Source organism: Danio rerio, chromosome 3, assembly GCF_049306965.1.
Source record: "Danio rerio strain Tuebingen ecotype United States chromosome 3, GRCz12tu, whole genome shotgun sequence".
Classification (NCBI taxonomy): domain Eukaryota; kingdom Metazoa; phylum Chordata; class Actinopteri; order Cypriniformes; family Danionidae; genus Danio; species Danio rerio.
The window spans coordinates 32658942-32683800 of record NC_133178.1 but is presented as its reverse complement, the minus strand read 5'-3'; the positions used below and the strand labels follow the sequence as shown (position 1 = coordinate 32683800).

The 24859-nt window shown below is 35.3% G+C and overlaps 1 protein-coding gene across 50 annotated transcripts in view; it reads left to right on the top strand.

The window, feature by feature from the left end:
- Positions 1-24859, top strand: part of cacna1aa (calcium channel, voltage-dependent, P/Q type, alpha 1A subunit, a) — a 156211-nt gene that overhangs the window by 62946 nt on the left and 68406 nt on the right. For 46 of the 50 annotated variants that reach the window (XR_012401092.1, XR_012401089.1, XR_012401095.1 and 43 more), the window contains 20 exons: positions 4732-4835; positions 6243-6358; positions 6591-6647; positions 7611-7685; positions 8226-8432; positions 9656-9768; positions 10210-10322; positions 10443-10574; positions 10700-10772; positions 10853-10970; positions 12704-12771; positions 13147-13253; positions 14790-14840; positions 15492-15624; positions 16740-17242; positions 18124-18449; positions 18537-18675; positions 19885-20014; positions 20223-20282; positions 20851-20957. Coding sequence is in view for 41 of the 50 variants with exons in the window: in XM_073944621.1 (XP_073800722.1) it covers positions 4732-4835; positions 6243-6358; positions 6591-6647; positions 7611-7685; positions 8226-8432; positions 9656-9768; positions 10210-10322; positions 10443-10574; positions 10700-10772; positions 10853-10970; positions 12704-12771; positions 13147-13253; positions 14790-14840; positions 15492-15624; positions 16740-17242; positions 18124-18449; positions 18537-18675; positions 19885-20014; positions 20223-20282; positions 20851-20957 (2732 nt within the window). In the remaining 9 variants the exon portion in view is untranslated. The remainder of the gene's footprint in view (positions 1-4731; positions 4836-6242; positions 6359-6590; positions 6648-7610; positions 7686-8225; positions 8433-9655; positions 9769-10209; positions 10323-10442; positions 10575-10699; positions 10773-10852; positions 10971-12703; positions 12772-13146; positions 13254-14789; positions 14841-15491; positions 15625-16739; positions 17243-18123; positions 18450-18536; positions 18676-19884; positions 20015-20222; positions 20283-20850; positions 20958-24859) is intronic. The other 4 variants (XM_073944635.1, XM_073944634.1, XM_073944636.1 and 1 more) reach the window with 1 other exon arrangement.

The following is a 24859-nucleotide window of genomic DNA, read 5'->3' as shown; positions in this document are numbered from 1 at the left end:
ATGCGTCTATATTTGACATAACAAACTTGAGCTTATGATAATAACGTATGCGTGATTATTGAAGTGCTTCTGAAATCCTGTCAGAAACACTCAAATGCGAGAGATGAGAGGTTTGCACTGACTCTATATTTCGTGTCATTTTGAACCCAAATAAGACCTAAATGTATGTTGTGTGTAGTTTTTCTGTAATTGGTATATGTGTATAAAATCTCTGTTTTGTGTAAAGTGCTTCTCATATGATATGTAAACGACCTGTACAGCTTTTCTTTGACATTTCCTCAAGCGACAATAATGTCGACTGCAACTTTCGGTCGTACACCACGCCCACCAAAAGGGCAACCCTGATAAAGGTGACCTGTACCAAACTGTACCGTTCCATACCGGACCCCTCATTGGTAAAGGACCCTAAGACTTTTCTTTTTCTTTTTCTTTTTAATAAAGATGAATTGTTTTTCAGTGACTTAAAAATATTTTTTTTATCAATTTAAATTTTTTAATGAATTTTTAGTAAAAAAATGAATGCTTTAAATGTAATTATATTAAACAAATGATACATTAATAGAATTAAATATTTAAATAATTTCTGTAATGATAAGGCTTAAAAGTTATTATTATATGTTATATTATGTTTTTTTGGGTTTAGTTTTAGAATTTTAACTAAAATAAAAAAAAAATATTTTATTTTATTTTTAAATTTTTAACGTAAACTGTACAGAATTTTTTGAGGATTAGAAAGTTCAAAATAACAGCATCTATTAGCAATATATTTTTTGCAAGTATTGTTATCAGTTTAAGAAATAATTTATCTGTAAATGTGTTTGGTGTCAAATTTCAACAAATTCACTTCAGTATAACAATTCAAAACATTCATAGAATTGTTTTAAAAGTACAATGCATTTGTAATGTTTATAAATGTCTTTTCCATTACTGTCACTTTTGATCAGTTTAATGCATCCTTGCATAAAGGGATAGTTTTCTCAAAAATGCAACTCTCATCATTTACTCATTTCAAACCCTACTTCAAACAAGTTTGAGTTTCTTTTTTCTGTTGAAAACAAAAGAAAACATATTGAAGAATGCTGGAAAGACAGAAACTGACTTCCATAGTATTTTTGTTCCTAATATAAATGTCACTGTCTGTATTTTCCAACTTTCTTTATAATATCTTGGTTTTTTATCTTTGGTTTTAACTGAAGAAAGATAATCAGATGCTTAGAACAACTTGAGTGTGAATAAAAGATGAGGTGATCGCTCATCAATGCATGTTACTGAAATAATTAAAAGGCAGTTTCTGACGTTACAAAGGCTTTCTGCTTTAGTCTAATACTCTTCAACTTTCTATTAAACATTCTTGTAATGAATATGAAAAAGCGTATTGAGAGGCAAATCAGCATATTAAATTTATTTCTCAAGGTTCTTGCTTCATTAGTAAATAAAATATTCCATGTTATTACTCTTTCCAATGTATTTGGTATCAGATATGCAACCTTATTTTATAAATGCCATTTTGAATGTTTGTGTGTGTGTGTATTTGCTGCATTTCAAATAGCAGTACAGCACTCTTTTACACTCTTATAGCATGCTTATATTCATACACTACTTTTTTTTTTCTCAAATGGATTTTAGATTGGTTGGTTGATGTCACCTTTTCCCCTGGACATCCTGCATTATTTCGTTTTTTTTTAAATGTATTGCTCAGAGTAAAGAATTGCTGATTACTTCAACTATGAGATTATCATAAAGTAAATAAGCTATAGGACCGAACAGGCCCGCCTAATCCACATCCCCATACCTTTCACTGGCAGACATACAGTAAGCAAAATCTGCCCTATAGAGTCAGTGCATTTATAGTCTTATCGCAGGTGGCCAGCCTGTCCACTCTGAAGAGAGAGCGTCGTTTCCTCGCCCGCCCTCTGCCACAAAAAATAGGCCAGTGATGTCAATGCCATGTTCAAGATTTCCACATACTAATGATGTTACCTCAGGGAGCAGTTTAATCCCAATGACACGTCAACGTTGCATGCAAATCAACAGCCAATTTACCTGCAGGATTAAAGGGTTATTTTAAAAATGATCTTGGCAATGAGAAATAAGTCTGAGGGTGGTGATTCCGTATGACTAAGGCTTGCAGTTCTGCACCAGATGTCATCATTTCACATTTGGTCTTACTGTATTTTTATCCTTGTTTTGTTTTATTTTTTAAAAATCCTCCTGCATCTCCAAATCGCTGATTTCTACTTGCCCCAGCTTTTTTCCCCCCCTCCTCCTGTTTTCCTCCTCTCTCCGGTGAACGGGGCTATATATATAACAGACCCTGCTCAACTGAAGTTATTCTTACAGCTGCTGAGAAAGAAACCTATGAAAATTTAATAGCAAAAAAGCTGCAGTACATACTGGGGCTTTCAGAGCTCTCAGACATGCAGAGAGGCTGAAGGAGCGGACGGAGAGGAAGTAGGGCAGATCAAGGGAGACAGAAAAAGGGACATGGAGGATAATAATGAGGCATGGCTACAACAAAATGCCATTATATATTGCAGATATTGCTGGCTCTTTCATTAATTGCTTTTGTAAATTGCTTTGGATAAAACTGTCTGCTAAATGCATTGATCTTAAAATTAAAGTTCTTATTGGCATCTCTGGTTTCATAAACAGACTTTGACATCCATGGGACCATTTGCTAACAGGTTCTTTTAAGTTTTAGTTATTAAAATATTTTATTATCTATGTCATAAAAGTTTTAAATTTAACCCCATCCCCCCCCCCCCCCCCCCCCCCCCAACCCCCCTCTTCAGTTCAAGTCTACCCCACAATTTTTTCAAAAAATGCTTCATGATGGGCGTGAGGAAAGGAGGAGTGGGCGTGGCTTTTGTTAGATCACCAGCTTAAGAAAAAAAAAAATCAGATACAAACCATGAGGAGATGCAAGCTTTTATAGTTTAAAAAGTTAAAATGCAAAGAAATAAACAGTACGTAATTGAATGCCTGCTACATATACTATAGGCTATTCATAATTTCATATAATACATAATCACAGTTTGTTATATCATTTTAAAGATAGTCATGTTTATATGAACACTAAATGAGTAGGACTTCTTTCCTCCTGAATCCCCTTTCAGAATGCAGACATAGTGTATAGCAGTGCAGCAGGTCTCTTTCCCTGTTCCTACCATTAGCCTTTCTGGTAATCTGGAGAGTTTTTAAACATATAGCGAACACAGCAGTATGGATAGGTGATGTGTCTGAATGGTAACAATTTCAACTGATAAAAGACTAAATCCGCCATTCTCCAATTCTCGTACAGCTCTCCTGACAAAAATGCTTGCTGCACACAAACAGCTTGGCTTTATTCGTGGCCCTGACAGCATTGCAGAGAAAGCCATGCAACAAACTCTGTGGATCATAAAAACGAACACATACAAGCCTTCATGAACGGCTAAATACTGTGTGTCGTGTGCTGTCTCACAGCTTGGCGGATCTGTGTTCTGTTCAAATTAGTCTGTCATCGGAAAGCACATGATGTCATGAATGATTAAGAAGCAGGATCTTCTTATAGGATAAGAAACTCAATCTATAATTAATAATTAAAAAATGACGAGTCATCACTCAGCTAGCAGATGCGCACTACGTTACCGATTTTGATCCCACCCCAAATATGATTTTGAACCCGGAAGATGAAAGTAGCTAATAAAAGCTCAAAATTATGCAGGTTTATCCACAATTAAAGTTGACAGATGCTAACATTGTCTTAAATAATGCTCAATACACACAAATTCCAAAAAAAGTACTCGAGGGTTTCTTAGACCTTTAAGATTTAAGAAACCCTCGTAAATATATGCCATCTCCTGCTTAACATTTCAGCGTTTTTTAAAAGTGACTATGAAATGCAAATTGAAAATTCTAATTTTATATTGAATAATGGATGATTTATTTTTTGTTGTTGTTGTTTTATACTTCATTGTTGCCTAAGGGGCAATTTTTGTGGACTCGATTAGTAGCATTTCAGCATAGCCTGTTGCAATAGAAAAGATTAAAAACAAAGTATCAAAAAGAAAAAATAAAGCCCATGCACATAATCAAGGTTCATTTTATGGAAGAAAATAGCTTGGGCATTCTTATAAACATCTTATTTTGCTTTCTGTAGAAAATAGAAATCAGTTTTAAACAACATAAACAATGACACAATTTAAAAATTTGGCTAGCCCCTTAATATAAAAACTCATTTTATAAACACCACAATGTGCAGAGATTGTAATATCATCTGCATTATCCCTAAAGCAGCACTTGTGGGCTGTTTCCATCTGGGCTTTTGTAGCTTGGGCTCCTTCCCTAGAGGCGGCCAGTGGAGCAGTGCCACACAAGATGGCTGCCCATTTGTTCCTCTTTGCAGTGGCAGGGTGCAGTGGTGCCGAGCACCCAGCTGTGCCCACCACAGATGAAGCAGCCCCTGCCAGATGCTTGCCAGTCTCAGGTTGCACATCGCATGGTACGTGGTGTCCTAAGATCTGCCACTGCTGCTGTCAGAGATCTCCTCCTCCTCCTCCTCCTGTTAGTGGGCTCAGATTTCCAGTTCACCTTTATAAAAAAATACCCAATAAAAATATGGAGTCTTGGGAAGACAAGTGCAAAGACAACCAGATGAACAAACTGTATTCTCAGCTGGAGCGAGAGAGAAAAAACAATGTTTGGATGTTTGCCTGATATTTTTGACGGGGCTGTTTTCTGCTGTTTCAGAGCAATGATGCTGCAGGGAGTGCATGGAACTGGATGTACTTCATCCCGCTCATCATCATTGGCTCTTTCTTCATGCTCAATCTTGTGCTGGGTGTGCTGTCAGGGTAAGGAGCGTCTCTCGGGGATTGTGAGCTGTTCTAACATTCATTTCTCATGTTCTTTTAGGTTCACACTGTCGGCGCATTGTCTAATTGTCTGCGCATGACTTTCATTTATTACATATACATGTATTAGATTTCTTATATAGAAATGTAATATGTGGCAAATAGCTATATCCCTAATTTCTGATTGGAATTGTCATTTGTTGACAATATATTATTGACATATATTACACTTATTTTTGTAAATATTGCGAATGAATAGATGACACATCCATGTTAAGATTAGAACATATAGATGTATTACAAATATATGCAGTTGGAGTCAGAATTATTAGCCCCCCTTTTGAGTTTTTTTTTTTTTCTTTTTAAAATATTTCCCAAATGATGTTTAACAGAGCAAGGAAATTTTCACAGTATGTCTGGTAATTTTTTTTCTTATAGAGAAAGTCTTATTTGTTTTATTTTGGCTGGAATAAAAGCAGTTTTTAATAAAAAAAAATAACAACAACATACAATAACATACAATAACTTGCTTAATTACCCTATCCTGCCTTAAAGGGGGTATAATAGTTTTGACTTCAATTGTATATGATGATTTTCAATACCTTAAGACATTAACAATGAATGTTTATTTTATAAATGGAATTTCTCCACAGCCTACATTTAGTTTTCAATTTATTTATTTTTTTGTGGAGCTAATGCCAGGACACTTTTGATAGATAAATAAATAAATAAATAAATGTATTTAATAAATAAATAAATAAATGTACTGAGAAAATTTTAATTTAAAAGTTTTAATATCCATTAGTGATCTATGTAAACCAGAATCTTTGTGTAATTATTTTATTGCACACAAATGTAAAGACATGCAATGTTTATTTATGACATGGATGTCAAAATGTGTATTTTACATACATACAGCTATATATGAGTTAGATTTACTATAATAATAAAAAGAATACAAATAATTTTTATCTCGAATAACCGTTTTCGTGTTGTCTGGATACTGTTTATTTCAGTTTAATTTCTTAGTCATACAATCAGTTTGATACATTTTACTATTTTATTTTATTTATTCATTTTTTTATATTTATGAAACATTTTTAAAAACATCAGAACATCAGAAGACTAAAAATGCACCTAATAGTTTATTGTAACTTATGGATTATGTTTTTAAACTACGTAATAATAATAATTCTCTCCTTCATTTTAATTTTGTCCAATTTTGACCACAAATTAACTCAAATGAGGGCCTCAATTAATTCTCAAACAACCAAGAAGGAAGTTATCCAGTGATTCTGATAGTCTTAACAATGACCAAAAAGGATTTGTCTTAATTATCTAGTGTGTATGCTTTTCAGGCAATCGTCTGTAGTTGAGCATTAATTTTATTGCGTGTGTGCAATACAGAGAGTTTGCCAAAGAAAGGGAGCGTGTGGAGAACAGGAGCGAGTTCCTAAAGCTGAAGCGTCAGCAGCAGATAGAGAGAGAGCTGAACGGATATCTGGAGTGGATCTGCAAAGCAGGTAAATGCCATAGAAAGAGCCATTAAATACTCCGGAGAGCAGCTGAAGCCAAGAATACAGATAGTAGCCTGTCTCATTTGATACGGATGTCTTTACACATGTACGTCTCAGTCTTGGAACATGCTGATAATGTAGGAATTGTTGCAAAAGGCATTTTTTAAGCACAAGCAATTATCCCCACGTTCATAATTTTTGCAGTGGTTTGATTCGAATTTTGTTTGGTTGTGTGTAGAAGAAGTGATTCTGGCTGACGAGGACAATGACCCAGATGACCGAATGCCCTTTGATGGTATTTACATGAACTCTTCCATCCTTCCTTCCTTTTCATCCCCCTCTTCTCCTCTCTTTGGTCCCTCATTGGGACTAGGTGTTGATTTCCCATTTTAAAGGAAGAGAGATATCAATATCATGTTGGCTTTGCTGAAGGAGTGATATTGTATACTTCATGTCTATAAGTGCAGTTAATGTTGTTCATGAGCAGTACATGTATGTACATGGACCATTCATCTGTAGCTTACATCAAAATGTCAGATTTTTCTATATGATCCATATAGTAAACATGCTACACCTCCAAAAAGTCTCATATTTTCTATCAATGTGCTTATGTATTTTCTATCTACCATATTTTTGAAGAAAGTAATGTTGTAATGTATAAATCAGATAATATAATATAATTTATAACTAAAGCAAAATAACAGTAAATAAAAATAAATGTTTAATCCACTTCAAATAATCCATTGAAGTTTTTTTTTAACTTTCAGTTTAGTATTGAAAAGGATACATAGTGCATTAAACAAACGAATTGCACAGCAATCACTGTGCGCACATCTTGATTGTTTGGATTTAAAGGGTTAGTTCACCAGTTAATGTACATCAGCTGTTAATTTACTCACCCTCAGGCCATCCAAGATGTATATGAGTTATTTCTTCAGTAGCATATTAAGCATATAAAGAAGGTTTTAGCTAAAAACATGGTCTTCGTAATTTTATATAATGCAAGTCAATAGCTAATGGCACTTTAAAAGTAAAAAAAAAATAAATAGTAAAATATAAATGAGTTTTTAAAGACGTTATAACAGGGCCATTTGCATGATTAAAATGAATAATGCTGTAAATAACGTTAAATGTTTTATAAATTGCAGTATAACACAAGTTGCAGCATGTTTCAGATTGTTCTGGAAAATATGGTGTTGAATATTTTATGCAGTGATTGTTATGTTGCAACTGAGTAATTTTGGTCTGTTGTACACAGGCTCGAGAAGGAGGCCCACCATCAAGAAGAGTAAAACAGATCTGTTGGATGCAGAGGATGGAGATGGAGATATAGGTGCACTTGAGTTTTAATTAAAAACATACATATCTGTACATTTATTAGGGCTGATATGGCATAAAAGCTATAGGTTTGTGTGTGTGTATGTATGTATGTATGTATGTATATATATATATATATATATATATATATATATATATATATATATATATATATATATATATATATATATATATATATATATGTATATATATATATATATATATATATATATTTTTTTTTTGAAGGACAGCTTAAAATCCATGGTTTATTAAAAGGTTAATTCAACATGAAATTAAAAATTGTGTCGTAATGTGCTGTCATCTACTTTTGTTGGGAACCATTGTTCCTCTTAGCAATAGGAACCTCAACCTCGTATTTCTCCATGGAGATTGTTCCTGTAATTTACTATACACTAACCTATAGTTGAGTCCAAAAATTATATTTATTAATGTGAATTAGTATATTTTTTTCTTTTCATTTTATCCCCTATTCATTGAAATGTATTGAGTCTCATTTCCCTGCTGTTCATGTTATCTGTTGTTTTCTCTTCATCAGGTTCTCCGTTTGCACGGGGCAGTCTGAAAAGCTCCAAATTGGAGGGCTCTTCCTTCCATAAAAAGGAGCGTCGGCTAAGATTCTTCATTAGGCGTATTGTGAAGACTCAAGCATTCTACTGGACTGTTCTGTGTCTGGTGGGACTCAACACACTGTGTGTGGCTGTGGTTCATTATGACCAGCCCGAAACACTCTCTGACTTCCTTTGTAAGTCTGCCTATTCACCTGTCTTCTCACTCATCAATAGACCTGCATGGATTTGCAAACTTTTTTGTATTTTGATGTAAAAAGTCCATTTCAAATCAAACCCAGAAATGATTAATAAATAGATCTAAAAATCATTGATAATATCATATTTTAGAGTACACTACGCAATTATAACGCTATTAGAATAGTGGAATAATATTGTTAAAACATTCATATGGAAGCATTTAAAGTTTCCGAAAAATCAAAACTAAACATATGATTTTGTTTGCTCATATTTCTAGTTTTGAGGTGAATAATACATTTGTGCATGTCATTAAGAGGAAAAAATTGTTTGCCCTTCCAATCTTTAATTGAAATCTGAAGAAGCACTCCCTGTTTATTTTTTAATTAAATTGTCAGATTACGTATCTCTTAGGAATTGTGCATGGCTACTGTAATTAACCACACCCCTCCAACTGTCAGTTTAGATAACAAATGGTGAGGAGGAGGTGCCTGTTAAGTTGTAATAACTCTACTCAAACACTCCCCCCGATCTTTCTGTATGAAATACCTACTTTACTACATCCATTCAGCTTGTGGTAGAAAAAAACAATCCACGCCCAATGTTGTGTCATTTAATATTCCGTTTCTCTAGAAAGAAATACAAATACAAAACAAAACAACAAATAACGGTCTCAGCTTCCGGTTCTGGGTGCCTTTAAAGTATCACGTGACAAACTTCAACATGTAGGAATAATGTAATGTAATGTATATAATAGCAGGTGCTATTGCAGAATAAACCCTGATGGTGTGATCTTTCAGCTTCTTGTATCTTGAAGTGATTTATTTTGTGGTATTAGCCAGTAGAATGTACATTATCCCTGCAATTACCGGGCTACCTCCCAGAAGTAAATAATTCAACACAGAATATTAATTTGAGTTTAAATATGTCATTATTTTAGGAGACACAACGCTTCTGCAAGTGAAAGCAGTTGCACATAAGGTGCTTTTAACAAGACAATCGAATAAATTTCGCCACATAATTATTGGAACAAACGACGTAAAAGGATACAGCTTTAAAACCTTATTTATTACCTTATAAATTATTAATGTGCACAAAACATTTGTTTAATGTGCTTGCATTTTGTGACCCAAGATTTATTAAATGAAATGCTTGCTTCATTAAGTTGTTGTTTATAAATATGCTTTTTTCTCTTGGTGTTTATTTTCTGTCCTTAATCCAGACTTTGCTGAGTTCATCTTTCTGGGCATCTTTATGTCAGAGATGTGTATTAAGATGTACGGACTGGGCACCAGACCTTATTTTCACTCCTCCTTCAACTGTTTTGACTGCATTGTGAGTTTCTTCTTCTCTTCCTTTCTTCTGTATTATAAAATAATAATAATCTGAACACAGTATACAAGTTGTACTAAAAATGGTTTATGTAACTGAAGAGTTTCTTTAATGCATAATACTTTGCAAATAAATGTATTTCTTAATTAGTCTTTTAGTATTTTGAGTGTTTTGATTTAATAATAACAAATACAAATAGTAATACAAACACTTCAACTTTAAATTCTAAAGACATCTTAAGTTTTAATATGGGTATTTGTGTCTGAGGATATTTTGCACTGTAAACATGTCTTGTTTTAAGGATATTTTTGTTATTTTTTTACTGAAAGCTAAACAAAAGTGCAGATACTAGTTAGGTGATTTGATTGTCTGGCTTGCTGTTATTGAATGATCTTTAAATTTGTGTTTTTATGTGTGTGCTTTTTGTTTTTGTGTGTGGTACAGGTCATTTGTGGCAGCATTTTCGAGGTGCTCTGGGCTATGATCCAGCCAGGAACCTCATTTGGGATCAGTGTGTTACGAGCTCTCAGGTTACTGAGGATCTTCAAAGTGACCAAGTGAGTCTCTAATGTCTCAAGTCCCATGTCTGTCTCTCTATCCCAATCTTTTGTCCACTAGAATTTCCACTTTAGCATGGCTCAAGTGTCTTAAACGTCTCACCATTTCCCTTTTCTCAGGTATTGGGCGTCTCTGAGGAACCTGGTGGTGTCTTTGCTAAATTCCATGAAGTCCATTATCAGTTTACTCTTCCTCCTTTTCCTCTTCATTGTGGTCTTTGCTTTGCTGGGGATGCAGCTGTTTGGGGGACAGTCAGTATAAAATACTAAATACTGTTTGTGATTTTATTTTTATTTTTATGTTATCTTTTTATGTTTGGTTCCGCTCTGTCCATATTATATAATCTAGAAACTTAACCATAATTTAATCTCTTCAGGTTTAATTTTGAAGCCGGCACACCCCCAACGAACTTTGATACTTTTCCTGCAGCAATAATGACAGTGTTTCAGGTGAGTAAATGTGCCTGTCAAACAGTGAGCAGTCATTGATCGCATTGATCCAGGATTGACCTTTCTCTCCTTTACATCAGATCCTGACCGGTGAAGACTGGAACATGGTGATGTATGATGGGATCGAGTCTCAGGGTGGAGTCAAAAAGGGCATGGTCTTCTCAGTCTTCTTCATCGTTCTTACGCTCTTCGGCAACTGTATCCAAACACACAAAACAATTTTCTTGATTTCCAAATGCACCAGCAGTATTGACTCCTGAGTCTATACAGCTATTATTTTAATAACACATTTGTAGTAATCTAATTGTACATGCATAACTTTTGATTGTCTAGTGTCCTAGCAAACCTGTAGTGTTGTATTTTTTTGGCCTCCAATTTATGCATTATTAATTGCCTCAGAATGTTGATTTGGAGTTTGTCAAGTTCAGGTGAGGAAAAGAAAGTCACGTTTGTTCTCAGAACAAACAAAACAAATAAACACTTCAGGCTTTTTATCTGAGAATGTTTAAACTAAGGATTTAGACTTTAATTTTATATGCTACTTCACATATACTACAATGAAGAACGTATGTATTAACTGAATAAGTTACAAAGTAGATTCATATTGTTTGCTCTGGACAAGGTTGATGAATGATTTAGGAATTGAGGACATGAATACATCAACTTCATCAAGTTCAAAAGGCACTTTTACTGCATTTTAGTGTTTTATTTAAGACAATCTTTTGTTATATCTTGTGCACACATAACATCTTTATGACCAGCTGTCAATATAAAAATTTGCTTAAACTTGAAGAAATTGTGAGTGAAAATGGCACGATAATACTATTTAGTTGTTCTATTATGATTAGTCCTGTCACAATAATTAATATATTGGCAGATCGCACAACAAATGGACCTGACCTCAATAATTTTTGGTGATGCTATATATATATGTATATATATATGTATATATATATATATGTGTATATATATATATATATATATATATGCATATGTATATGTATATATGTATATGTATATATATATATATATATATATATATGTATATGTATATTGCTCATGCATGAAAACTGATTCTAGCAACATTTTAGCTGATTGTGGAACATCTCTATCTATTGGAGGTGTCATTGTCAGTATGGTTAAACAAAAACACTATAGTATTTACTATGAATAAATTAGTTTCCTATATTTTCAAGCGGGTGCCTGATGAATGAAAATAGATCTTGTAGCAGATATCGCAGCCTCTGTTACTTTTTACCTTGCACTTTTTTGTTAACATTTATTATTTTATATTTAGGATAAGCAATTTCACATTCTGATTCCAAATTAAATTGTTAAATTGGCTATAATTAAATGAAGTTTTCTGAAGAATAAAATGTAATGTGTTCTTGGGGGAGTGTACTTGCATTGCGATTATATTATATTGTCATTCTGGCAATACTGTATATAATGAGTGGCGTAAAATGGTCTTAAAATGCCAATAATATCGTTTATCGCAATATATTTTGGTGCAGTATATCGCACAACAAAAAATGCACATCGTGACAGACCTAATTATGATAACTTAAAGTTTATGAAATATACATAGTTAAATAGTTAATTCATATATTAATGATTTATATTAATGTATTTATCAGCTATACTAATGAAATAGTTAATTAGAAAATAAGTGGGCACTAGAAAGTCTGAAAAATGCCCCAGTATCTCTCATTTAGAAGTCCTTGCAAAAAAAATAAAAAATGGTGGCACTGTTGAGCTACTCACAGTATGCTATGTACTGAATTTTAATACTTCCAGCTCACATCGTGCTTCAAAAACAGTTGGTAAAGAATGCTAACAAATTTACGCTGTATCGTTGTGATTGTATTGATGTATAATTGAGTACACCAGTCACACATTAATGTAAAGTTCCTTTACTCATCTGTGAACAGACACACTGCTCAATGTGTTCTTGGCTATCGCTGTGGATAACCTGGCCAATGCACAAGAGCTGACCAAGGTAAACACACGCATTGTTGACGAACAAGCAAACAAATATGTTTGAACAAGCTTAATTTATGCACAACCATTCTCAAATAAAATGTTTATTTTATTTTATTTATGTTAAATTAGATGATTCTGAGGCCTTGACAATACTGCATGTAATGTGCTTGTGTACGTTATATATTTTTTTCTGTTCAAATATGAATCTTTTTATGTCAGTGCAGTAATTTTCTTTTCTTTTTTTTCTCTTGTGGAGGTCCCTGTTCTCTGGCAGTCAATATGATGACTCTCAGTGACCACGTTTCATTCAGACTGTTTATCCTTCACACTCCCACACACCAGCGCGCATCACGTAATAACCAATATGCTTCGTGTTTCTCTCCATGTATAGGATGAACAGGAGGAAGAGCAGGCAGCCAATAAGAAAATGGCTCTTCAGACGGCCAAGGAAGTGGCTGAGGTCAGCCCTCTGTCTGCAGCAAACCTCTCTATCGCAGCGTGAGTATCTCTCTCCCATCTCTCTCTCTCTTTGTCCTCCTGCCACATTTTCTTTGTATAATATGTGTTTTTTATATTTGTTTTCATTTTTTCCGTTTCTTTACAGTTCTTGTCAACCACATAATCATAAAGGTCAAAAGTAAGGTTTAATTTAGAAATTTGCCTCTTTTTTTATTAATTTTTTTGCTCTAATTAGAAGCTATCAAAGATTCAAATCACCACTGGTTCTTTTAATGCACTATACGTACAATACTTGTTGTAATTTGTTCTTTATTTAATCTGGGACACACCAGGTTAAATGGATAGTTCACTCTAAAGAATGTTGATAACCATTAACCATTGACTGTTGTAGTATTCCCCTCTCAATGGGCAATCCAGCCTTCTTCAAAATATCTACTGCGTTCAACAGAAGAAACGCATTAAAGTTTGAAACCACTTGTGTTTTCAGTTGATTTATTACTTTAAATTAATGTACCAGATACAGCCATAATGGTTAATAGTATTCTGACTCTAGTCATTATCAATCTTTTTTTAGGTCAAAATTCATGGCATTAACAAACCATTACAAACATAATAAACTACTAATTAGCTGTTTATTAATAGTTAGTAAAGTAGAAGTTGGATTTAGATTTTGGGTAGGATTAGGGATGTAGAATAAGATCATACTTTTAACTAGGGCTGGGCGATATTGAAAAGAAAATCACAATATCAGGTTTCATATTATTGGTATCAATAATTATTGAATATTTTTAACAATAAATTTAGATAAATTAGGATTTTTTACTCACTTTATTTTAATTTACCAACATTACTAAGGCAAATAGTTTTAATAGTCAAAAAACAATCTCTGTATAATAAAATAAACAGAAGTGTTAAAGAAACTTTTAAACTTGATAAATAAAATGTTACAAAGTGTATGCAATAGTAAAATGCAATCAATCAAAGCAAACTTTAAGGTGTAAATAATTTGCAAAGTAAAACGACTTTTCAAAATCATACGTTTATGTTAATGAAACAAAGTGTAATAGACAATGTAGTAAAGCAGAATTTTGGTCCAATGCTGCAGTGTTAGTTTTTTAGAAATCATTTGAACGCATCTTTGTCATCTTAATCTAAGTACTGTTTTTTTTTTCTTTAGTATTGACCCCAAACTTTAACTGTAAGTAACAAAGACGTTTTTAGCACATTCAAAAGGTACAAAAGGTATTTAAAATACATATTATCTGTAAATGCAAAGGTTTTTTACCTTGTAGCCTTCTGAAAACCTAAGTGGGTATCTGGAGTTTGGATGATAGGGTTTTAGCAACTTGTTGTCTGTTATGTTTGGTGTCATTATCTGTAATGTAATCCTTTGTCCACCATCTCACAACTCACTCACCGACCGATTGAAGATGATTCCAATTTGTCCAAGCATTTGTTAGGAAATGAAGAGCGAATAAGGGAGAAAAAAAGCAATGTGTGTGCTGGTGAGCGTGTGAATGCGGGTGAAGAGCAAAGAGATGTTCTGTGTTTCTCACATGCTGTTTTCCTCCTCAGCGTGACAGTAAACTCTGAGCGTCTCGATGCAACAGAACACTTTCTAGACTGGTATTTATTCATTTATACTCTCTCTGTTTTGTTTTTTTTTAAAACGCCTCTGTTCGCCCCACACCTCCCACTATTCTCCCATCAGCCTTTTTTTCGACGTGTGCATTTCCTCCTCGGTTTCTCTGTGCTGCTCCCCGCTCTGTGCTCCAGACCGCTGGGTGGGATGGGACGGGTTTGTCACTCCTCGTCTCTTCTTCTCTCTTCATCCTGCTACTCATCACCTGCTGTTCTCCTCTTATCTCCTTTACTCGCTCTCTTTCACATGCTTTGCTCCAAGGGTTGGGCGCCTGTGATGTGTTCACTCCCAGAATTATGATAGTTATTTTAAATCAGTGTGTGTGTGTGTGTGTGTGCGTGTGCGTGTGCGCGTGTGTGTGTGTGTGTGTGTGTCTGTGTGTGTGTGTGTGTGTGTGTGTGTGTGTGTGTGTGTGTGTGTGTGTGTGTGTGCGCTTGTGTGCGCGTGTGTGTTTTCTGTGAGTGAGTTTGACCAAAGCGGTGCAATCATCCTCTTTAACAAATGGTAGCTGGTAGCTTGTAGGTGTGCATTTTCAGCCTGCGGTAGCTGCAGCAACCTGACTTTTCCCTCTTGATGATTATAATCTCAGATCTACTGTAAAATGTGTGTGTCTCTCTGTCTTTCTTTCTGTGCAGTAAGGAGCAGCAGAAGAACCACAAAGGTTGTAAGTCGGTATGGGAGCAGCGCACTAGTGAGTTAAGACGACAGACCCTCGTGAACAGCAGAGAGGCTCTTTATAATGAGTTGGACCCTGAAGACCGTTGGAAGGTGAGAAGTATGAGTTATTTTTGGTAGCACATTCTTTAATGGTTTTGGTTATTTTGCTCACTATAAAGCCATGTTTCCAACTGATATTAAAGGGATAGTGCACACAAAAATAAGATTTACTCAGTATTTACCCACCCTTATTGGTATTAAACCTTTTTGAGTTAATTTCTTAGTCTGAAAGAACACGGCAGACAGGCTGATTATTAAATGTAGATCGCATCAAAGCAGCTCTGAGCTCGTAAATGGTGCTTTATCAAGCATTATTGAAAAGACTAAGTGAAAATGACATTAAAACTACAGTTGTCAACATTTGAAGTGGATTTAAGATTTTTTTTTTTCAAAACTGTCCTAAAACAAGAATGGGTGATGTTCAGTAGTTTTAGAACGGCTTTGAAAAAAGGTGATGAACCGCTTCAAATGTTGACTACTGCCAGGGGTCATTATATAAACAGTTTGTGCTATAAACTTTACCTACGCACAAATTCTGTTTCGAAATGGCTAAAAACATGAATTTATTGTTTCATGTAATGAATATTGTCAACTATATTTATTCCTGTTGATTCATGGCTTTTTTATGCAGGTCACTATTCACTTTCATAATGATTGGCTATAGGCTAAAGCAGGGATGCCCAAACTAGGGCCAGAGGGCCAAAGTTGGCCCGTGTTAACCTAGAATGATGGGGTTGTTTCGATGTTTTATTGTTAAAAGCTTCCTGAAATTAAACGAGGGCATCCGCTGTGTAAAACATATGCTAGATAAGTTGGCAGTTAATTTCGCTGCGGCAAACCCTTAATAAAGGGACTAAGCCAAAAAGAAAATGAATGAATGAATGAAATGTTTCAATTTAATGGTGTAAATTAATCAGATTTTGTTTAAATGCACACACTGTCACCCAACAATGCAGAGACTTTGGTGAGCAAATCAAGTCAAAGGCAGATTCCGCTTGAATTAAAAGGATTAAAAGGATTTAATAATAAAAATAATAATAACATATAGAGTGGCCACCATTCACCCCATTTTAAGTAAAAATTATTTATTTAATATTTTTAAACAAATATTCTTCTATTCATTGAGCAATTGAGTGATTGGCTTAATGTTTGTCTCATGCTTCCAGGTCTCATACTCCCGTCACATACGTCCCGACATGAAAACTCACCTGGACCGGCCGTTAGTCGTGGACCCTCAGGAGAACCGCAATAACAACACTAACAAAACCCGTCCGGGTGACGGCCAACCTCAGCATTCCCATCAGCTCCTACACAAACAGCCCAACTTCAATGAGGCCGAGACTGGAGGAGGTGGAGGGTCTGAGTCCTGGCCCGCACTGGAAAGAGGAGACTCAACAGGGTCCCGCCGCAGTCTTTTGGGCTCTGAGCACTATGAGGAGGGTAGAGAGTCCCACCGCAGACACCAGCACAGCCAGCACTGCAGTCAGGCCCGTCAACATCGCAAAGCTGCAGAGGGCGGTGGAGAGCCTGGAGGGAGGAGACACAGGAGTAAGGCCAAGGAAAGAGGACCTGAGTGTGAGCATTCAGATGGAGGGGAGCGGAAACACAGACGGCATCGGCATGAGGGTGAGGGGAGGAAAGAGAGAGGGGTACGACACCGTAACAGGAGGTGAGTACCAGACAAATTCATCTCTGGTTGGGCTTTTTACACTTTGTTGTGGCTGGACACGTTTTCTTTTTCTTTTCACTCCAATGATCTGTAAGCCTTTAAAAAAGCTTGAAACAGTTGTGTCAATGGTTCTATTTTCAGTAAATTACAGCAAAGCAGTTTACCTAAGCAGCAAATGCACACACAACTCTTTTCTGTACACAAAAGGCTCATAGTGCATTCATTTACAAAGTTCAGTTTTTGAGCTGTTTGCACACAGCAGTTAAATGATGCTTAAATGCTGATTCATCTGTCTGGATAGTAGATATGAAGTGTTTAATGAGAATGAATGTTAAATACATTTTCAAATCATTCAAAACATCTGAAGTGATGTATTTTTTATAACACCATTCAAAGGTTTAGAGTACAGTACAGTTCTTATTCTATTAAATGTTTTGTTCATCAAAAATCACAACTTTCACAAAAATATTTAGAAGCTTCTTGTGTTTTTAATAATGGTGATAAGAAATTATTTGTAGAGGATTGTGTGACTGACGACTAGGATGATTTTTTAATATCAAAGTCATTTTCCCACCAGCTTTTAACACAAAAAAACCCCACGGTCCAAAGACATGCGGTACAGGTGAATTGGGTAGGCTAAATTGTCCGTAGTGTAAGAGTGTGTGTGTGAATAAATGTTTGTGGCTGGAAGGGCATCCGCTGCATGCTGAATAAGTTGGCGGTTCATTCCGCTGTAACGACCCCGGATTAATAAAGGGACTGAGCCGACAAGAATTTTTGCTTAGTTCATATAAATTGGAGCAGAAGCACAATCATTTTGAATAATTCACCCAAGAGCTTCTCAAAGAGCATGCTGTAATCTTGCTGTCTTCTTTCTCTAGGGATGGCCATGCAAGTGGCCCGACTCTCTCTACAACCCGTCCCATTCAGAAGACTCTGTCCAGGCAGGACAGTCAGTACAGCGAAGACCTGGACAATGCCATGAACAACAAACTTGCTACCCAGCCACATGATAGTCTGCTTAATCTGGCCAACACTGCCCACTCTGCCGGCCTGGCACATACTGGTACAGAAAGCAGCCTCATCCTCACCAACCCTTCCTCTACCATTGCAAATGTTACTAGCATCGGTCACCTGGGTATGAAACCTGAGTACACTGCCGTGGACATTCCTCCCATGTTCCCCTCCAGTAATGCCATTCTACAGGGTGAGAGACAGATTTCAGGATGATAACTTTTTCAATGGGTGTATCATCTAACTTGCTGATTAGTGTTTTTTGATTATATACTTACAGTCAATAAAAATGCCAACACTGAGCCTCTGCCAAAGAAGGAAGACACAAAGGGTGACGATGATGATGATGAGAAAGATGACGGAGGGCCTAAACCCATGCCACCCTACACCTCAATGTTCATTCTGACCACCACCAACCCGTGAGTGTGGTCGCCAATTTGAAAAGAATAAAAAAATCAATGAATAACTAAGTAACTTTAAGAACTGTAAAATATTAAATTGCAAACATTTTATGATTTTAATTAAAAAAAATTATTATTAAATCAGAGTAAAAAAGAAATGGAACTTAGAAAAAAACATATGTAAGAAATTGAATTGGAAAAAAAACACTTTACAGTGAACATTTGTTCACTTTTGATAATGCATCAGCTGACAATCATTTTTGCAGCATTTAATATAAGGGCGTAGATTTGCTCTGGACATTGGTGGGGACATATATCCCTAGACCGCGTGCATTAAACAGCACAAATTTGCGCTTTTGAAAGCATGAATAAAGTATTTAATAATATAAAATAAACCCTCAATAATACAAATAACTTCCAATCCTGCAAAAGTCAATTTACATGATTGTACTGCAGTCGGGCTTTAAAGAGGTGAGAATGTAGAGAAATTTAGAGAGCTTCGTGGCACAATTGACCTGTTTTATCCCAATTATTGTTTGTTATAATCATAGAGGCCAAAATTAAAATCAAATTTTAATTTAACTGCACAACCTTGATTAATGGTAAACTTGTGACTTTTTGCACATGTAGGTTACTAAGGGTTGATGAAGCATCATTTTTATTTAGAAGTGAATTAAATTATTAGTAGGGACATTTCAGTAATTGGTGGATATTGGTGGGGACACGTCCCCTCCGCTCACCCTTGATTTATTAATACGTGTTAGCATTGTGAGCTAACAATGTTATTTTCACAAATGTTATTAAAAAGTTGCAATAACAAACATAACTCTAAAGTAAATGTTTTAGATATATCTAAAAATAATTGTGTTGAAGCACCAGTCGCTATTTCATGTTACTTTATGCTGCCATCTAATTCTAATAGCGGTTAGTTAACACTATGAATGATATTATAATGTTAGCAGAAAATTGGACTTTAGGAAAAATAAAACAACACTCCGACTTCTTGGCTCTAATCTAATGTATGTAATGACTATCATGCTTCACCTGAAAATGTCTACAAATATGGAAAATCTGTGTAAAATGGGTTGGAAACACTGTTGACTTTGATTTAAAAAAAAATTGATTAGACTCCAGGTTTCACGTGATTAATGAGCTTTTTAATATTCTTCTTCGAGTTGATGTGTAAATCTGTTGTTAACAGGCATGTTCTATGATCTTGTGTTTTAGATTTCGGAGATTGTGTCACTATATCGTCACACTGAGATATTTTGAGATGTGTATTCTACTGGTTATTGCTATGAGCAGTATTGCCCTGGCTGCTGAAGACCCTGTCTGGCCTGAATCTCCCCGCAACAATGTGAGAAAATCCAACAGCTCAACATCCACTGCTTTTGTTCCTGCCATCCCATCAACTCCCTATCTATGCTTCCAGTCAATAACATCCGTCTATATTTTCATCCCTCCATCCTTTCATTTATCATTCATTATATCCATCTTTGCATTAGTGGCAGGAATAATTTCATTTCATTTTTTGCTGACATTTTGTCCCTCTTTTGTGATTACAGGTCCTACGATACTTTGACTATGTGTTCACTGGTGTGTTCACCTTTGAGATGCTCATTAAGGTACACATTTGGCCTACATAGTGGTCTGGAGATTTAACACCTTATTTTTTCTTTATTTGAAGATCTAAGTATTGGTCTCGATGTGATGATGTGTAGCGTTAGAGCATATATTTACTTATCAAGTTCATACAGTTTTACGGGGTAAAAATTTCTTTTTAATGTTCTGCTTTTAACATTAACTCTACAAAATAAGCCTAAAGAGCTTAACCAATTAATCATGTAAATCATGGAATTGAAATAAAATATCACGATTGGCTAAATTTATACTACGTTTTAAAAGTCTGCAGTTGGTACTTTTTTTGTTGTAAAGAAAATTAAATCAATTTTATTTAGCAAAGATGCCTAAAATTATTGTAAGTGCATTTAAATTCATGCAAGTGTTACAATATTTATTTTAAAATATATATTTTGATTAATTCATATCACATAAAATGTGTCAATTGTGTCATAAAAATGTGTTTACATCATTTATGACAATAATAAGACATGATTCTTAATTTTTTTCATATTGTGTTTGAATAATTTTTTTCAACATTGCCTTTTGCAATGTTTGCTTTGTGTGTTTCAGATGGTAGATTTAGGTCTTGTCCTGCATCAAGGCTCATACTTTCGTGATCTGTGGAACATCCTGGACTTTATAGTGGTTAGTGGTGCCCTGGTGGCGTTCGCCTTCACGTAAGTGTCATCAAGGCCCCAGCCTCACTCCTCGCTCCTCTCCTGCTTGCTGCCTCTCCTTGTCCCTTCCTGTCCTGCTTCCTACAGGTCAAACAGCTCTCTGCCACCCTGGAGCGCCAGCCTGATACCATACAATCTAACTCTTTCTCTCACCATTTCCTTCTCTCGCCATTTCTCTGCCTTTCTCTCTTTCCCATGCGTTTGGCACCTCTTGACCTATTTCCCCTTTTCCTTATCCTTCCCCACATTACAATCCACTTCTCCTTTTGGTGATTTCTCACCACAAGCCCCCTGTCCTGCCCCACCATGCACTATGTTTTGCCCAGTACTTACCCACTGGGTGTGCTTGGGCCCATTTCCATGAGGGTGATGACTCTACCTGGGCACCTGTAACCCTTTAGTGCCCAGGACTCTCTGGAGCATCCAGCCACCCTCACCTCAGGTATTTCTACTCTCCATTTTCTATGCCACAGTCCTTGCTGAATCCAAATATGGGGAAAAAGACAACAAAATGCAAGATGTTGCAAAAAAAAAAAAAAAAAAAAAAGAAACAAGAAAACATTCAAGTGTCCATATAATACACTTTTTTATATTTGTTTAATAATTTTATTTCTAATTAATTAAAACTAGATATAATAGTTTTTTATGACTGTTCTTACTGTCTATAACAGATTCAGACTGCACAATATACATGTCTGTTACAACTGTGTCATAATGTTTAGGACAACAAACATGTCAGTTGCTTCACAACTATTCATCACTTGACTTTAATGGTGAATGTAATTTCATTGAGAAGGAGGAATTAGTGAAGCAAGAGCATAAAACAGCTGTTAACTTTTCCTTCTCACTATATTAGATAAAACGATTGATTCTTGAGTCCTGATGTTGTTTGCAAATCACCACAATACATTGCATTAAACAGATCATACCAAAATCAGACTGATATCATGTCGTCTGAATCTGTCATAAGTTTAGTTTAAGCCAGGGATGATAACGATACTAATATGGACAGTCATTATGGACTACTTAAAAATTTTTGTTTTTAATGGTGCTATATAAATGAAGTTGAACTGAAAACTGCAGCACAGTAATATAGTAAACATCATGCCATGCTCAAGGTATTGCTGTAAACAGTTGTATTTATAGTTATTTTTGTTAGTGTGAGCAACCCTTAAAGCAGATTTAAGCAGGGTTCTGTTTATTGAAAACTTAAATATTGTAATTGTCTTTTTGCATGTGAAATGAGATGCAATGCTTATTTGCAGTTGAATTCTATATTTTGTCTCAAATATCCGAAAACAAGCCATGCAAACAGTTCTGAATGGACCAAATCAGGTACTGTGTCAACAAACTGGCATAAATCAAGCCAGCAACAAAAGGGAAGAGATTTAGGATTGGTAATCAGGATAGCTGACAAGAGACAACAGGAATGATGGCAAGCGGCTGTTCCGGGTTGTGTATCTGATCCCAGCAGATGCATTCAGCTCATCTACAGGTCAGAGAGAGTTATTAATAAGAGGGAGAGGTCAGAAAGGTGCATCTGTTACTATGAAACTGGAAAAAAGTGCATGTGAAGGTCTGTTTTCCAGGCTTAGTAAACAGCATGTGAGCGGATTCTAAGAATCGAAATGTCGGAGAGCCAAGCATGAATGGAAGAAATATGAACTGAAATCAATTGTTTCTCTTCCTAAAATACCAGAATCGGAATGCTTTGAAATGGTAATATTATATGGTCCTGTGTATGTGTACATCCTGAACAACTGTAAATCTAATTGCTGACGTTGTCTTTTCCTTAAGAAAAGTCTACTGGTATATGCAATGCAGTTCTGTACCTACTCGGCCCTTTGGGTGAACATACACAAGACTTAATATGATATGTACATGATATGTACCATGACTGGCTGTCAGATTGAAGAACTAATATTAAAAAGGGGCTGCTCACAGAACACTGACGTGACCAAAAATGCTAAATAAAATGCCCGAAAATAATTTTGCACAGCATGGATGCTTATGCGGAGCCTGATACTGACATTCCCATTCTCAATGAATAGCTTTAAATCAGGCTTGCTGTATTTTTTTTAGATTACGGACTTGTTTTTGTTTCGCTACATATGGAGACTCAGGGGCCATTTATACAACACTGTTTTCAACTAAAAACAGAAAATGTTGAATGTGTTTTAATCATAAAAACACAACAATGAGGATTTTGAAGGCCTGTAATGGCAACATTTTGAAAACAAAGGAAAACATTTCAGTTTTTAGTACATTGTTGTCATGTAAATGTGCCAATAGTTTTGTATATGGCCTTTTTAGGACTCTAATTTGAGTTATAAGGCATGAAAAAGGCAGAAAGCTTCCTCTAAGAGTTAAATCAAAAAGAAAGAGCTTGTAAACTGCATTGACTATCTTTCTGTGCATGACTTTCTTAAAGAACCTGCCTTGAATTTTTCTGCATCACTGTTCCTTTACCGTTTGACCATCAAACCCACTTCAACACCACTTCCATTTGCACCCACATCTCCAGCACCCGCATGAATAAGTATCTTATTAGGGGATTCATATCGAGGCATTTGGATGTGCCTGCCTTTCCCTTACGAGAGCAATGTACTTCTTGCTGTCATCGTGAGGTTCTCCTGTCATATTTCTCTTCCTCTCTCACTATCACTATCTCTCTCTCTCTTATGGAGCGCTCAGAACGGCAGGCGCTCTGGGGTGACTGGCGCTCCCTGGCTGTGAACAAGGGAACAGTCGCTATATATTTTTGCTATCTGACATGGAGGAGTCTTTAACTGTTTACTTTATTTCAGGGAGTGACTTGTTGTATCTGTGTGTATGTATCTCTGCATGTTTATATAGTCTTTTGTCTGCAGGGTGCAAAATTAACACTAACAGAGTCCCATATACAAGATAATTAAAATGAACTGTAACTTTTCTGGAAATCAGAAAAGTATTGAAGGACGAAATTGTGAGAATTTAAAATAAAATAATCAGTCTTGCTCCCCCCTTAAATAGTCAAATATTATAAAGAAAAAAATATTTTTATTTTTATTTAGTGGTTTTTATTTATATTTTTTATTATTACATTTAATACATTTTAAATAATAAACTTAAACTTAAAAACAGTAAAATATCATTAAGGAACAATTTTATTTTAATCTACTGACAAAATGTGTCTATAAATCAGAGATGCTCAAACTAGGTCTTGTGGGCCAAAGTTGGCCCATGTTAACCCTTGATTTGACCCACCATCCCATGAAGACAGTGAGAATGATGGGTATGGTTTTGAGATTGTCAATTCAAATTTAATGCAACCCTTTGTTTGTTTGTTTGTTGTTTTATTGTTAAAATAAAAATTAAATGCTGTAAATTTATCAGATTTCGTTTAATTGTACATAATGTCACAGCAATGCAGAGACTTTAGTAAGTAAATCAAGTCAAAGGCAGATTTTGCCTGATTAGTGTATTCAGCAGTGAACTCCACTGTGTTGTAAATTGGATTGTTTATGTTTTTATCGCAATAATTTCTAATTTAAAAAGTTATACTGCATTAATATGAATAAAATAATAATAATAATAATAATTCATTCATTCATTTTTCCTATTTATCTTAGTCCCATTATTAATTGAGGGGTCGCCTCATTGGAATGAACCGCCAACTTATCCAGCATGTGTTTTATGCAGCGGATGCCCTTTCAGCTGCAACCCATCACTAGAAAACACTCATACACTCCCATTCACACACATACACCACAGACAATTTAGCCTACCTGATTCACCTATACCACATGTCTTTGAATTTGTGGGGGAAACTGCAAAACCTGCAGGAAACCCACTTGAACACGCAAATTGCAAACTCCACACAGAAATGCCAACTGAACCAGCCGAGTCTCAAACCAGTGACC